Source organism: Aptenodytes patagonicus, chromosome 10, assembly GCF_965638725.1.
Source record: "Aptenodytes patagonicus chromosome 10, bAptPat1.pri.cur, whole genome shotgun sequence".
Classification (NCBI taxonomy): domain Eukaryota; kingdom Metazoa; phylum Chordata; class Aves; order Sphenisciformes; family Spheniscidae; genus Aptenodytes; species Aptenodytes patagonicus.
Window position 1 is genome coordinate 11,884,796 of NC_134958.1, and position 14,695 is coordinate 11,899,490.

General features: G+C 53.9%; 1 protein-coding gene across 2 annotated transcripts in view; it reads right to left on the reverse strand.

The window, feature by feature from the left end:
- The window catches only part of PCSK6 (proprotein convertase subtilisin/kexin type 6), a 38,144-nt gene continuing 23,449 nt past the window's right edge, over positions 1-14,695 (reverse strand). Inside the window, exons 10-22 of one of the 2 annotated variants that reach the window (XR_012996169.1) lie at positions 13,279-13,382; positions 12,704-12,821; positions 11,416-11,604; positions 11,039-11,175; positions 8,836-9,015; positions 8,118-8,220; positions 7,338-7,534; positions 6,813-6,900; positions 5,405-5,496; positions 4,019-4,148; positions 2,856-2,968; positions 2,187-2,409; positions 1-677 (exon numbers count right to left, since the gene is read on the reverse strand). Coding sequence is in view for 1 of the 2 variants with exons in the window: in XM_076348047.1 (XP_076204162.1) it covers positions 2,312-2,409; positions 2,856-2,968; positions 4,019-4,148; positions 5,405-5,496; positions 6,813-6,900; positions 7,338-7,534; positions 8,118-8,220; positions 8,836-9,015; positions 11,039-11,175; positions 11,416-11,604; positions 12,704-12,821; positions 13,279-13,382 (1,549 nt within the window). In the remaining variant the exon portion in view is untranslated. The other variant, XM_076348047.1, reaches the window with a different exon arrangement.

Below are 14,695 nucleotides of genomic sequence, written 5' to 3' on the forward strand. Positions count from 1 at the left end.
AGCTCTGAGAAAGCATCTTCCCTTGTGGGAGGGCTCAGTTCTTTTATTTTTTTTCCCACACTTAAAAAGCTCAGTTCGAGATATCTAGGCACTACCCTGGGCACCTGGCCCATGGTTAAACATTGCAAAACCAACACGACAAACGAAAGGCTCCACAGCTCCCTCCACTCCCCGACACACCAGCGGCTCCTCTCCTTCCCCAGCCAGCAGAAGGGGGAAGGTGGCCCCGTGGTTCCCAGCGGCTGTGAACTGCACTGGGGCACTGGGGGCCGCAGGATGCTCTGTGTACGGGTGGGAAAGGGGAGCGAGCCCCCCTGCCAGCTCATCCAGCTGCAGATGCACCACCACATGCTGCGCTCCCCCCACAACCGAAGAATACGCCCAGCCGTGCCCGAGCGCAGCCCCAAACCCCAGCCAGCCAGCCCTGGGTGCACCAGAGATGCCGGCCCAGCCTGGCACGGGGCGTGTATTTGGGATATGAGTTTCCTCTGAAGGTAAAAGACCTTTATGAGAACAAATGTGAGGTTTTTGCAGATGCAGCTTGTCTGTTCCTGAGCCGTTTCTCCCGCAGGTGCTCTGGGCTGATCAGGAGCTCCAGCCAGGACAGCTGCTTTGTCCAGCAAAATGAAGACGCACGGTGCATCGTTGCCGTGCCCTGCCTCTGGTCGGGATGGCGGCTGCATGAATTTGTAAAAAGCACAGATTCATTTGTCAGGGGAGATCAATAGTTTATTAACTTAAAGGTCAGTTTACCAAAGCTCCATCTTTCCTTGGGTTTGGTCCAGGCAGGTGAGGACCGGTGATGGTGTGGCTCTCCCCTCTTCACCTGGCTGAGGTAAGCTCTAGCAGGCAAGCCCAGGCAGGGTGCGTGTCGTTGCAACCGAAACCAAGTAGGGATTATCCCAGCTCCGTGAGGAACTGGTGACAATTTGTACTGTGAATTTCACTGGCAAAAGGTTTAACTCATTAAAACTATTAACAATGAAAATCAGAACATGCAGCGTAGGAAAGAGTGTTTACATACGTCTGGTGCAAAGTGCGGCTCTGCAAGGTCAGAGAGGAGAAAAGGAGAAGGACGTAAGACACAAAAAGATTCCCCACTCCCATATAAAAAATAGTCTACAGAGAAAAAACAAGGATTGTATAAGTTATTTTTTAAAAATCTGTAAAACAACATAGCCAAGGATATTTTAAACAGAATTATATAAACACCACATGACTTACTATTAAGAGAGAGCATGAAAAGATTTGTTTTGGGGAAGGGTTTTGTAGAAGTAAGAGTTTCCTGGCCGGATCCCTGGAATGTCTCTTTTGGAAACAGATGCCCAAGAAAAATCACTGCCGTGAACAGGAGGATTTTGTGAGAGAGAGGGGTATACCCAATGAAACAGGGGAAGGATCGGAACGCAAAATGCCAGAAGAGATTAATTGGGACACCATCTCGTTTAGAGGAAGGATCTAGCTCGTTCCAGAACTGAATTAATCAGCAACTTACTAGCAGTTCCAGGAGGTAAATACATTTCATGGTAAGGCTGTGACCCCACAGGCTGGTCCATGCAGACGAACCCCCTGAGTCCGTAAGACTCCCTGTCGGCACATGGGTTTTGCCTGCCTGTGGTTACCCGCAGGGCAAAGCCCTGCCAGGCTCACTGTGCTGACACGCCTGCAGAGCCACATGGATCAGCTCTCGCTTTGGTCCTCAAATCTCCAGTTATTGCCACAGCCAGAGAGAAACAGCTACCGACTGAATCTGAACAGGAGTGCCAGAGCAGGCTTTAGGGCACCGCCCCGGGAACCACCTAATTAATCGTTTTACATATATACAGAGCACGGTGCTGGCCGTTTGCAATGCAGGTTTATATCAGCCGTCACCTAGCAGAAAAGGGTACCAAAAATTGAGCCAGAACCGGCTCTTTCTTCACAGATGTGTGAAGTCCTGCATCCTTTGCAGCGAGGGCTCCTGCCAGCCACTCGGAGCGGGCAGATCAGTAGGATTTCTGCAAAGAACCAAGCTTGGCTACGTGGATCATGCATCGGTCCCTGCTCATGAGGAGTGTTTGAGAGTATTAATATCACCGCTTGTCTGCTGCCTTTCAGGACTTGATCATTCAGGGTACGATCCAATCTCTGCTTAACATATTGCTATAGAAACGCGCTGACAGTGATATTAAAGCTATCAAACTTACGAGTGAATGCTTGACAGCACCATGTAAACTCTCCCAAAGCTGAAAAAATAAACTTTTGTCCTAAACATTTGGCAAAACCGGGCTGGCAGTTGGTGGAAGTCCTGGATGGATGCAGCCGCTGAACTTTACCCGGCCATAAGACACGTCTGACAGCAGAACTGCACAAACAGCTTCTTTTCACAGAGCTTGTTTGATTTCACCATCTCACAGAAAGTCTTGTCAGCTGGGAGGCCGAGGCAAGGAACAAGAGAAAATGAGAGCAGATTAACATTTTAAATAAACAAACATTGCACGTAACAGGCGGTGCAATTTGTTCCAGTGTTGGAGGAGAGAGAATTGAAAAAGAGTTGCTTTTTAAGGGCATCTTTCACATGGTTTTAATGAAGGAATAAAGCAGCTTTGCAGCGAGTGGGAGAATTAGCCCCAAGACTAAACTATAACAAAATACAAATGCTCAGATGCGTTTGAGCAACGGGCAGATATCTAGCAGCTCTGCCAGGTAAGCCGCCTGCCCACTGCAGCCGGAGCCCGGCTCGCTGCAGCCGTACCCCATCAAGCCCAGGAGCTGCAGCACTTTCAGCTTTCTGCTCTGAAGGGAAGCCCACAAACCCATCATTTTTGCTACTGGGGAAGCACCACAGTGCCAGCAGTTCTGCCACAACTACTTACCATTGGTACAGGTTTCATTTGTTACACAGGAGCCACCAAGGAGGCTGAAACCTTCTTTACACTTGAGGCAGTTTCCACCGGAGCCCTCACAGGCTGAGCAGTGGTCATCGCACCTGGGGACAGAGACCCCGCTGTGGTCTGAACCAGCACCGAGACCCCAACCCCGGCCATCTGAAATGGGCCATCGGCCAGAAAACATGTCTGTCAGCACTGTGACATCCAGACCAAACCAGAGGATGTGGAAAACAGCGAATATGAAGCTTGAAAAGGTACTGAAGCCCTGGGAAAAATGGGCTCACTGGTGCCAGCTCAATGCCCAGTGACAGCTGGTGACATCCCAAAAGCGCTTGCCTGCTGGGAAGGCTCAGTGGGACACGCACCTCTCCTCCCAGCAATCCTGATTAGAAAAAGGGCTGCAAGGGGAACCTGTGCTGCTCCCACCTGTTTGCTCAGGGAAAAGAGCCCAGCAGCTGTGCTTCCTGCCTGGGGATGACAGCTTGCGGAGACCATACTCGAAATCCCTGGGAAGGGATGCTGGTACCCTGTTCCTCTCTGCTGGATAGCCAGCACGGGTGAGCGAAACCTTGGGCAGGCAGGGACTGTGTTGTGTGTTCCCAAGTCACCTTTAATCCTTCCCTTTCATGTTTGCTTTAATGAGGCTGAATCCACTCCCACTCCCCACTTAAAGCACAGAGTGCTGGAGAGTGGGAGCAAATTGCTGCCTCCCGGCATCTCCCTGTCTCCTGCACACAGCCCCCGTGCTGGGCCAAGGAGCGGGCAAACACTCCTCCAACATGGCCGCGGGGCAAACAGAGCAGGTTTGATTGAAAGCTCGAATATTTGCCTAAACATCACCGTTCCTCCCACACCTCCTCCAAAGAGCCTGGAGCTGGGGCTGAGCCCCTTCCACCGTAGCCCTAAGACGTCTTGGCTGGCTGGCTCTGGCGGGGGAGCGTGCAGCTTCACTGGTCTTAAATCTATAGGGCAGGGGTGTGTGGGGTCCAGCCCCACGGCTGCCCTGGCTCCCTCATCCCTATTTTAATTTCCCTAGTAAACAGCTCCAGCTGCGAACTGTTTTCAGCATTATTTTTTTTTTATCTTCGCTGCCAGCACTCCCCATCGGTCCTGGCTATGCTCCAGTCGTGATCGGGGAGGTAACGTACCTCTTGCAGACTTTGTTGGGCAGCCCGTGGCTGTCGGCAGGGTAGAAGCCCTCGCGGCAGGTGGGGACGCAGCGCCATTGGGGTGCAGGGGCCTCGGGGGCACAGGGTGCACAGTCCTCCTCGCCCGGCCCTGTGGGGACAGGGGAGAGGGCAGATGATGTGGGCGGTTTCGGAGACAGGAGCCATGTCGCACCAGCGTGGCCGCAACCCTGCATGAAATGGGGGGCACCAGCTCGGCTCTGCCCCGCTCGTGCCCAGGAGTGAACAAGCTGTTGTGCCACCAGGGTCCTGTGTGGCTGCTTGGGTCCCACCTCAAAAAACTCAGCTCCCATCCCAAAAAATCCAGCCAGGACCCAGCATCCTGCCTCTCTGCAGAGCCAAGAGCCAGCCACAGGGGGTCATTGGGGGACAGCACATCAAAATCCCCTCTGGGGCATCAGCCACTGCTCCCAGGCGTGCACCAGTTTGGCTTTCCCACCCTATGCAGAGTAACGTGGAAAAAGAGATGCTAAATTGGGCTGCGGAGGAGCTGGAGGAGGGAAGGGCTCGGGAGAGGAGCTGAGAAAGAGGGCCCCACTCTGACGCCAGCGTGCTGCGGCTGGACGGCAAACCGCGGTGATGGAGGTGGTATTATTAGAGGCCTTCCATGCGCCGGGCTTGAGAAATGGTTATGCAGGAAAAGGAGATGAAAAAGGCTTGAAAAATAATTGTGGTGAAGTACATTTACACTGACTGGAATAAGAATTAGAAGGGAAGTAATTTTCTTAAGGGATTAAGAGCCTGTTCCCTTCCACGCTTGCCAACAAGATCAATAAATATTTTGGATTTAGTCTTAGGAAATTGCCCATGTATGATAGATGAGATTCACACCACTGAACATGAATTGTCTAGAGATCATATTATCATCAGATCTATGATGATTTCGAGGGCAGACGCAAACAGGAACAATGGAAAATAATTGGACTTTCAAGAAGCGAAAAAGGCAGGATTTAAAGGGAACGCTGAGTGACTTCGGGCAGCGGGGGGAAGCCGGCAGCGGCCAGCCTGGCCAGGATAATGCACCTCGGCTGCCTGACATTTTTATACGCTGCAAAGCCATCTTCCATCACTCTGAGAGGGTTTTATGGCCTCCCCCGCAACCTTATTAAACTAAAGCACCTGGCTTCAGAAGGATCGGGAAATAAAGAATGGCTCTAATAAAAATGTAAAAACTCCCTAAAAACCTTTCCGATATGAACATATTCCCAGCACCTCGCGGGGTATGCTGGAGAGCTGGGATTGCTTCCCCTTCGGCCCGCTCTGCCTTGGCTCGGCGTGGGTATGGTGGGCATCGGCTCTGGATGCACGAGGGTTTTGCATGGGGACGCTGTGGGGCGAAGGACATACCTGTGCCGGCGGGGCAGGTCTCGCACCGCCGGGGCTCCCGGCTGAGGTACATGGCAGGCTGGCACTCTGGCACGCAGCTCTCTCCTGCCAGGCTGCCGGGAAAGCAGAGAGGACATTTGCACCTGAAGCTACAGGCTCTGGGGACTCAACACAGCCTGTCCCTGTCTCCACATCCCCCAGTGCCCTCCAGCAGCCTCAGCCTGCAGCGCAGGAGGCATTGGAAAGCCAGCCAGCGCTTCAGGAGAAATTAAAGTCCTGCCTGGACCAAAGGGACGGCTGCAGGTTCCTTAATTAAGTATCCAGGAGGAAATAAATTTTTTTTTTCCCGTGGGCAGCCAGCCAGGCTCTCCCAAAGACCCTTTGCACCATGAGGCTCCCCGGAATAAAAGGAAATTGGTTCAGTGCCGCAGCTGGGCCAGTGCTGCTTCACCGTGGCAGGGATGATTTGAAGTCCCGGCTTAAAAGGATATTGGACAATAAAAAGCAAGCGCCGTGTGGATTATGTCTGACAAGTGCCTCCACTTTTGCTGTTCTGAAGGAGTAGATAATCTTTTGGCAGCGGCAATTTCCTTGTCTGAGAGAGCCCCGCTGCTACACCGTGGCTCTGGCCCGCTAACAGCCCCTGAGCGAAGCAAAGGGCTACGGGATCATACTTCCATGTGAGCTCAGGGATGGAAAACAGCTTCTCCCCAGTGCCGATGCTGCTCGCTGGCATGGCTGGGCTCTGCATCCCGCAGGAGCCGTGGGCCCAGCAGCAAGGGCGCCCGGTGCTCCTCGCGGGGTTGGGGCTGCCCCGCCTGCACCCTCATTGCTGGAAAACCACTATCCTATGCTAGCCCCACTCAACAGGTACATGGGATAAAATTTTCCTGCATGGATGAAGCTGAGGGAAGGGTTTCTGCACTTGCAGGAAGCATTTTCAGCCTGCCTGGAGCAGCTCAGCCCTGTACCAGCTCTGCCAGGTGAGCAAAACTAAGCGCCCCGTTTGGCTGGGACAGCTCTGATGGAGCCGCCTGAGACTCAGGAGGAAACATACACTTGCAACGTGCAGTGTAAACGTTTTCATTGCTTTTTTCCCCCCATTTGGGATGCTGTGATGCTGGGAGCTGCTCTGATCGCAGGTCACCAAATTTGGACGAGCACTTCTGAGCCCGCAGCACAGCACTTACCCACCACCCTGGCAAGCGCTGGAGAAAATGAAATTAAATTTAAATCATGCTTTTCAGCTAAGAAAGGGACACAAAGCACCACCTTTAAATTCCCAGCTCCACGGCACAGCTGTAGTACCATGGAAGCAGGATCTTGGGTCTTTAACTAACTCACTCTCTAATTTCCCATCGGTTTTCCCAAATTTAAACCACGGGTACCAATGCTGCAGGTATAAACTCCTCCCGTGCTGGTATTTTACCTGAATCCATCTTTGCATGCAGTACATTTGTCTGCTTCGCTGACACATTTTTTACAGCTTTGATGACATTTCAGACAGCGTTTCTGACCTTTCAAAAAACAAAGCGAGGCAGGGAGAATAAAACCCGGACAATGATTTGCAAGCGGCAGTCGGAGCCGCAAAGCCCCACTGCACCCCAGCGCCAGCTCCCTGGGGCAGAGAGGCACATCCCCACCCCCGATGGGTCCCTGCTATTGCAGATGACCTTATCTGTCATTGCTTGCTAAGAAGAATACGCTTTGCAAGCAGCTAGGATCATTAATTACAGTCTTCTAATTAAGAGCTGAGTTGAGCGCCTCTGCTTTGCACCACCCTCTGAACACCCAGAGGTTTTCCTCCTCCCTTCACTGTGCAAAGCAGGTCAAGGGGGAGAAATTCAAAGCCAATACTCAAAAATCAAGGTGTTTTCTCCACCCATAGCACTTAAAATAGAAGCAACCCCTGCATATCCTCATGCTACAGCTTGCAAGTGATAAACATCCTTACGTTCCTCGGCGTAAAACCCGGGCGGACACAGCACCACGCAGGTGCTCATCTCCTGGTGATGGTAGAGGCTTCGCTTGCATGCCGTGCACTGGGTTGGTCCCCTCCCGATGCAGCGCTCACAGCCCTTGTAGCACCGGCGGCACCTCCGGGCACCTTTGTCTCCGAAAAACCCTGCGGGGCATGAGCTCACGCACATCCTGGGGAAGGAACCGAGAGTGCCCGGGCTTTGGTGCCAACAGCCAGCCACCTCACGGCAGTCAGGTGCCTGCTGTTGTCCTCTTGCCCGCAGCATTCGGGGCGTCCCCCAGCCTTGGCAGCAATTTGGGCTCATTTACTTCTTATTCTTAAGATTTAGGCTGTCTTGAACGTCGTGGGTTTGTAATAAAGAGCCGGGGACTCTCTTGGCCAGCAACCCTGACTATGGGTAAACTTTCCCTGGGCCAGCCCAAGAGATTGAGGAGTGGAAACCCCAATTGCAGAAGTGATTTGGCACCTCAGCTAGCTGTCCCTTGGGTGTGGGTGACCCCAGCCAGTGAAGCCAATGCTTCTTCCCCAGCATGATTACACAGCCAACATCCTCCAGGGCTTTCCAGCTCCGTGTCCCCCACCCCATCATACCCTAGTCCAGGGCAGGGATCCCATGCCTCCTCCTCCCTCATTTTCTCTCTCATACACTTCTTTCTCTGTGCAAGCATCTATCACCCACGCTGGGGTGCAAGCCCTGGGTAAAGACACTGCTGCTGCCCGGGGACCCTGCAGGGACACCCCACCACCCCTCACCTGCCAGTTTTCACGCTGCCCAGGCTGTAGTGGATGCAGTTCAAGCACTGGTCGGCACTGGGGCCGTCGCAGCCCTGGTCACCGCACTCGGGGTGGCACGGACCTGGGAAGGGAGAGACCAGCTCAGTGGGGGGAGAGGCTGAGCATCCCCCAGACCCCACTGCCAGGATGCTCTGAGCACACCCTCCCTGGATGATGGATGTGGGGAAGGGGCTGGGGACCCTCTGCCTATCTTATCCTATATCTATTATCTTACAGATCTTATATATCTTATCCTATCTATCCTATGGAGCTGCATGGCTCCAGGTGCTCACCCCTCCTCCAGCTCATCCTCCCCGGCACAAATCCCACCTGGCCATCCTCTGGCTAAACACCCTGGTGCAGGAGCAGCTTTGAAAGAGGGGCCAGACCCGCTCCTTGGGGACCGGCAGGGATGCCTGCCCGTGCCCGCGCCGGAGGCGGGGGAAGGTGGGCAGAGGAGCTTTTTTTACTCCTCAGACGGCTGCACCAGCAATTTGTGGCGGGAGCGCTGGGACGGGGCATTTTGCTACCTTCTAATTTCGCCGTCCTGCTGCCCTGTGCCGGCCGCAGGCACCACTCCTCCCAGCCTACCTTGGCCCTGGGCAGGATCAGGCCTCGTGTCTCCTCCAGTTTATCCGGGTTTGCATTTTCCCGGGTACTTTGGGGGCGACAACGCGGCAGCTTGGCCAGCACTTACCTGCGTACTCCTCCTCCTCCTCTGCCACCTCCACCTGGCTCTGCAGGAAGGCAGCTCTCGACGGCTCCGTCTCCGATGCCGGCACCTCCAGCATTCTCCCACGGGACTGGGGGCTGCCCAGTGCAGTGTAGGGGTGCTCAGCTGTCCCATAGAAGAGGAGGCTCCACTCCTTCAGCTTCCCTGTGGGACAGGCACAACGTCACCCATCCTGCTCCCCATCCCGCTCCCCATCCCGCTCCTCTCCAGGGGACCCAGCTTTGGGGGAAGCAGGAGGAGGATGGACTGGACCATCAGGGCTTCACCACTGGCACGGCAATGCAGAAGCAAACAATGAACACCCAGAAATGTTCATGAGCCCCTGAGCTCCCAGCCCACATGAATGCAGCCTTTTAAGGCACCTATAAGGGATTTTTTATTCTATAACTCGTCTGACGAACCGCAGCATCACCATAGCCTTCATGCCCAATGTGCAGAGAGAACCATTAACTTAAAAGCTCCATAATGGAGGATTATTTCTGTCTGACAAAAGCCGCCTGGCACACGCCGGATTATTTCTTGCTGCTGTTGTTCCAGCCACCTGCCTATCCAACATGTCAGAGGTCTGAGCTCAGTGTCCCCCAAAAACACTGTGGGGGTCACCGGAACCTGCGCTGCACCCGGGGGCTGGGGACTCCCACGGCCTTACACCCACACTGGGGTCCTCCCCAACCCACACCACTTTGGGGAAGGGGTCCAAAAAATGCTGCTGCTTCCTTCCAGTGCTGTTTTTCTTTCAATTCCCCATCAACGCGAGTCACTTTACGCCTGCAGCATGCTCAGCTTTAACTACTAATCCCCGTGTTTCCAGGAAGGGCTTAAAATTTCCAACACCCAAATCCCTTGGCTCTCCAAAAGGGCTGAGAGACCCACCTGCTGCAAGTGAATAGTGCCAGCATGGAGCCTGCGAAGGGGTGAGCTTGGGCGGCATCAGCCGGGGAAGAGCTCAGCCGCGCACCTCCACCAAAAGAATTAAATTTGCTTTAAATCTAAAATGTCCCACACAAGGAAAGCCCGGGCTGCATGGGGCTGATGCTGGGGATGCAGCAGTGCCAGCAACAGGACACCCATAGTATTTAATTGGTAATAAATTAACCAATTTAATTGGTTTAATTTAGTGGTCTTAAATTAACATTTAATACCCGTTTCTGCCGCGGGCTGGGAGCATTGTCCCTCTTTTTCCTCCCACTTTGCCATCTCTGCTTCAATGCCGGTGCAGACCCTTTGAGGGGGGTGACTTAATGCACTTGTTTTCATTTCGTTTTGCAAAGCTGGGTAAAGCCGAGCCCTGATGCCTGCAAGGGGCTCAGAAGCACCCACTGTAAACTGTAAATACAGGGAGAAAAGCAGCTCTGTGAGCGCTTCACTGCTGCTCTCCGAGTTCAAAAGATTTCGGGTGAAGACAGCAAACAGAAACACTTTCTGCACAATGAACCCCCACATGCACCTCCTGCCAAAAAGTTGCGTGGGAGAGGTTTTTAATATACTCCTGGCTTCCTATCAATGAGCGTGTGGATTTTAACACCCCCGCAACGCGCGCCAGCCCCAGGCAGGATGCTTCATGCCCCGCTGCCACCAGCCGGCGAGGCGGCTGCCCCTTCCCGGCGGGGCCGGATCCCGCCAGCCTGGCTCCTTTGCCAGGAAGGGGTCAGGGAGCAGGCGGCCAAGCTGGGGAGGGGGGGGACACGGCGGGGTTGGGGACACGCAGGGGGCCAGGCTGAGCCCAGCCACCCCCTGCCAGTGCAGTGGCAGCCCGGGGAGGATGTCCGTCCGTCCGCAGCCCGAGGGGCATCATCCCCTTGCGCCATTGCACAACCAGCCCACGAGCCAGATGTCCCAGCAGCGAAGCAAAACAAACAAACAACAATTACAGCTCCTGGGTTTCCTCATTTTGACTCATTACGGTTTAATTTTGGAAACCTGGCTCTCGGTTGCAGTGAGATTGCTGCTGGGAGAAAACACACTCCTGGCTCAGCCAGACAGGCAGCCTCCTGCGCTCAGGGCTGAAGTTTTATTCCCATTTTTGAAAAATTTGGGCAATACAGTTTTGCTGAAGACCATAAAACTCGCAGCAAAAGTTACAGCCAAGCGAAGCAGCCTGCAAAGAGCTTTGGGGGCGAGGGGGACCAGCGGGCGCTGGGGGACATGGGTGCTGGGGGACCCCTACCTTGAACCGCGGGGTTGCGCACTTGGGATGGCATGTCGTGGATCTCCAGGGTCCACTCCCCCGCTGCCCGCTCCCCCCAGCAGTGGACGGTCATGAACTCCCAGCCCTTGAACCCCTCGTTGGAATGGTCGAACACCCTGCAACGGTAATGCCGTGCATCAAGAAGCGTGACTTTGAATGTCTTATTTAATCGGAAACGGTAGATAGGTAATTAAGGATTTTAGGGATCCTTGCATGCACCCACCCTTGCATGGAGCCCTCCTGCAGCCAAGACCCGAGCACGCCCCCCACCTTCCCAAAAAACCCGAGGAAAACTTGCAGCAACCCCCTAGACGAGGATGCTGCCCAGCCCAGACGTGTGCTCTGGCTGCTCTTACCTCCTGGCAAGGAGCTGCGACCTGGTCCCTGCTGGAGAGACGAGGCTGATCTGGAGGTCGCCCCGGCGCGGGTGCGAGATGCTGAGCCGCACCACGACGTGCTCCAGGTAGAGCACGTGCTGGTCGCGATGCTCGGCGCAGGCGCTGCTGAGGGTGCTGGCACGCAGCACGTGGTCCGCCCGGATGTACCTGCCGGGGACGGGCAGAGCATCGCGTCGGGGACGGCAGCGCTCCCCAGTTCCCAGCAGCCTGGACGCCCAGTTATATTTGAACCTGGTCTCCTACTGCTTCGCGGCAAAAATTATCTCATCCTCCATTGCAATACAGTGTCCTAGCACAGGAATTTGCTGAATTGCTCGATGGTAATGAGATGGGTTTGAACTGCCTCTAAGATCTATGCCTTATGGGCTGCGAGGGTGCTGCTTTATTATAATTATCAGTGCAGCGTTCCTCTTTGGGTTGTAATTAGTGTCTGTATCAGATAAATAGTTTCATGAACACACTTGGCTCCAAATTCATTCCTGCTTTGCATACGCAAGTCTTTCCGAAGGGACTGCTTTTCTGATGAACAACTCAACTTGCTCTACAGCCAGGCAGTGGTAAACCAGGAGCGTCCATTTGGTCAGATCCCTGATCCCACCCTTTAACCTAGCAGGGACAGACCTACCAAGGATGAGATGTGAACCTAAGCTGGTTTGAACCTGAAGCCAAATTCAAAGAGACCCCAGGCACTGGAAATTTGGGAACCCTTGCAACAAAGCACTGTTTTTTGGTGCCTTCCATCAAGACGAGGTGTTTGGTGGAAGAGGGAGGAGAGCCCAACCCATCACCACTCGTGTAGGACCCAGCAGGCGAGTTGGTTTTGGTCTCCCTAAGCCGTTTCCATAATGGCAAACAGCACTGTCAGCCCTCAGAAAATCCCTGCTGATCACCCACCTGGGAAGCAAAAGCACAGAAAGGGCAAAAGTAAATCACCTGCCATCAAAGCTGGTCCCAGAGAGCCCCCGTGGGACCCACTCCTCACCGAGCCGTAGGCACAGACACTGGGTGGGAACTTCTGGGTCAATAAACAGACCTTGGGGTGGACAGTGCAGGTCGCTCTGACCATAAAATCCACGAACATCACCTCACCTGCACACGGGCTTGTTCCGGCCACCCCGACTCCTAATTTCCCTTTCCAAATGCCGGGACAGCGGCTGAGCCTTTGCATCGCGAGGGCCAGCTCGACCAAAGCTCCTTTCAAGCAGCCATGTGCCCCAGGACAGCCCCCTCACCCCACGACACTCACTTGGGCACTCTGTCCAGGCTTCCCACGCAGACGTGCTGGGGAGGAACTGCCTTCCACTTCTTGGCTTCCACCACAATAGCGTCTGCATCCACCAGACCGAAGCCATATAGATGGCTAACTGGAAAGAGAGAAGACTCAGAAACCCACTGCCTTCCAAGCAGGGACCAGTAGCTCCTCCTTGGTTCCTGGCGGAGCATCCTCCAACTGTCGGAGGTGTGGAGTTGACCCCATTGGGGTACAAGGCACTCCGACATGCGGAGGTCATCACCCTGCCCGAGTTACACCCCAAATCCATGTTGGCACCATACAAAACCCATTGCTGGGAGCAGCCCACCGAAAGGAGCAGCCAATGCTGCAGCTCAGGACAGCCTCCACCAAGCAAGGCTTCCAAGCATCTCGCCCCATGAATTACTGCCCTCTCCTCCCTCCGCTCAACAGCCTGATGGTAGGAGCCACCGAGCCAGTTGAGAGCGGCCATCCAGGGCGAACGCTCCTACGAGCGAAGCTCTGGGGACCTTTATTTTCCTTTTCATGGCCATTTTTGCCATGCCGCGTCCGCCCCCGCAGCCCCTCACCTTTATGCCCTGCGCCATTGGTCTTCCAGTCGGCCGCTCGCAGGTGCACCGGCCGTGAGGTTTTGACCAGCAGATGCTGGACATCCCTCCAGGTGAGCAGGGGGCTGCAACAACACTTGGCTCATGGGATGGCTCTGCTGCCTCCAGTCTTCCCAGCAGCAGCAGGGACCCCCACTGAGTTAAAAAAAAACCCCAAAACTCTTTCCTGCTCCAAAAGAACATGAATCGATGATTTAAATGCTAACACCCTGCCTGGAGGTTGGCCATCACTTGGGGTGCCCCAGCAGAGGGGGTTGCCGCAGGGAGGGATGCCATGCGCCCATGGGCATTGCAGGATTTATTCCTGGCCCAAGGGTATTTGGCTCTCACGCTCTGGGGTATAACTGGAGGAAATCAGGAAGGTTTTCCCTATTTTCTTGCAGGAGACTGGGAACAAAGAACATCCTGAGGCAGGGTACCGGGCTCGGCAGCTCACCGATACACACTGCTGAGCAAACCTTCCCTTTATAGGAATAACGGCAAAAATTGCTGGAAAAAACCCTGGCCTGCTCATTTAACAGAAAAATGAAACCCAAAGTGTTTCCAACCCCCTCCCCAGGCAGGGTTTGCATGACGTTTGTGTGTTCAGGGCACTGGACACTAAGCGCTGTGTGCTTTTGAGCCCCCCACAAGACCCCCAGCCTGGGATATTGCCGAAGAATTTTCCATGCTTTTCTTACGTTCAGTTCTTCAGCATCTTGCACTGGGATTTATATTGCTCTCGAGCAACATTTAAGAACAGAAATTCAATTTATTCCTTCTCACCATAATGGAGTGCCTGAGCACCAAACCCTGGTACTTAATGTTGCGTTTTATGCCTCAGCTAAACAATACAAAAATTACATCTAACGCTTTTAATATATTTGTAATGAAAACGGCATCTCCAGAAACGTGCTCACCCGACCTGGGTGCTGGGATTAAACTGGAGGAGAGGGACTGCAGCCAACAGGCTGTGACTGCTGTCCCTGGACGCAAGCACAACGCTGCCCTGCGGCTTATTCGCAGACTTAATTTATTTCCACTCCATAAAAATAATAATAATAGTGAGAAGCTCGTGAGAAGCTCATGAGAAGACGCTCCATGGAGCAACACGGGGATGCCCAATGGGTGAGCCTGGTCCCCTGTGGGGCTGCTCCTGGGCTGGGGGACCATGATGGGACCAGGATGGGACCAGGATGGGACTGGGATGGGGACAAGAGGCAAAGAGCAGCTCTTTTGAACCGGGGAGCGTGTCACTGCTGGTCACACCACATGGGTTTTTGACATTATGCAAAAGTAGTCCTTTTCCCCCAGAAATGAAACACTAGCTGAAAACCATCACTTCTACAGACATTTTCCATTTTCCATTATGTTTTCTGACTTTTTTTTTCCAGGAAGT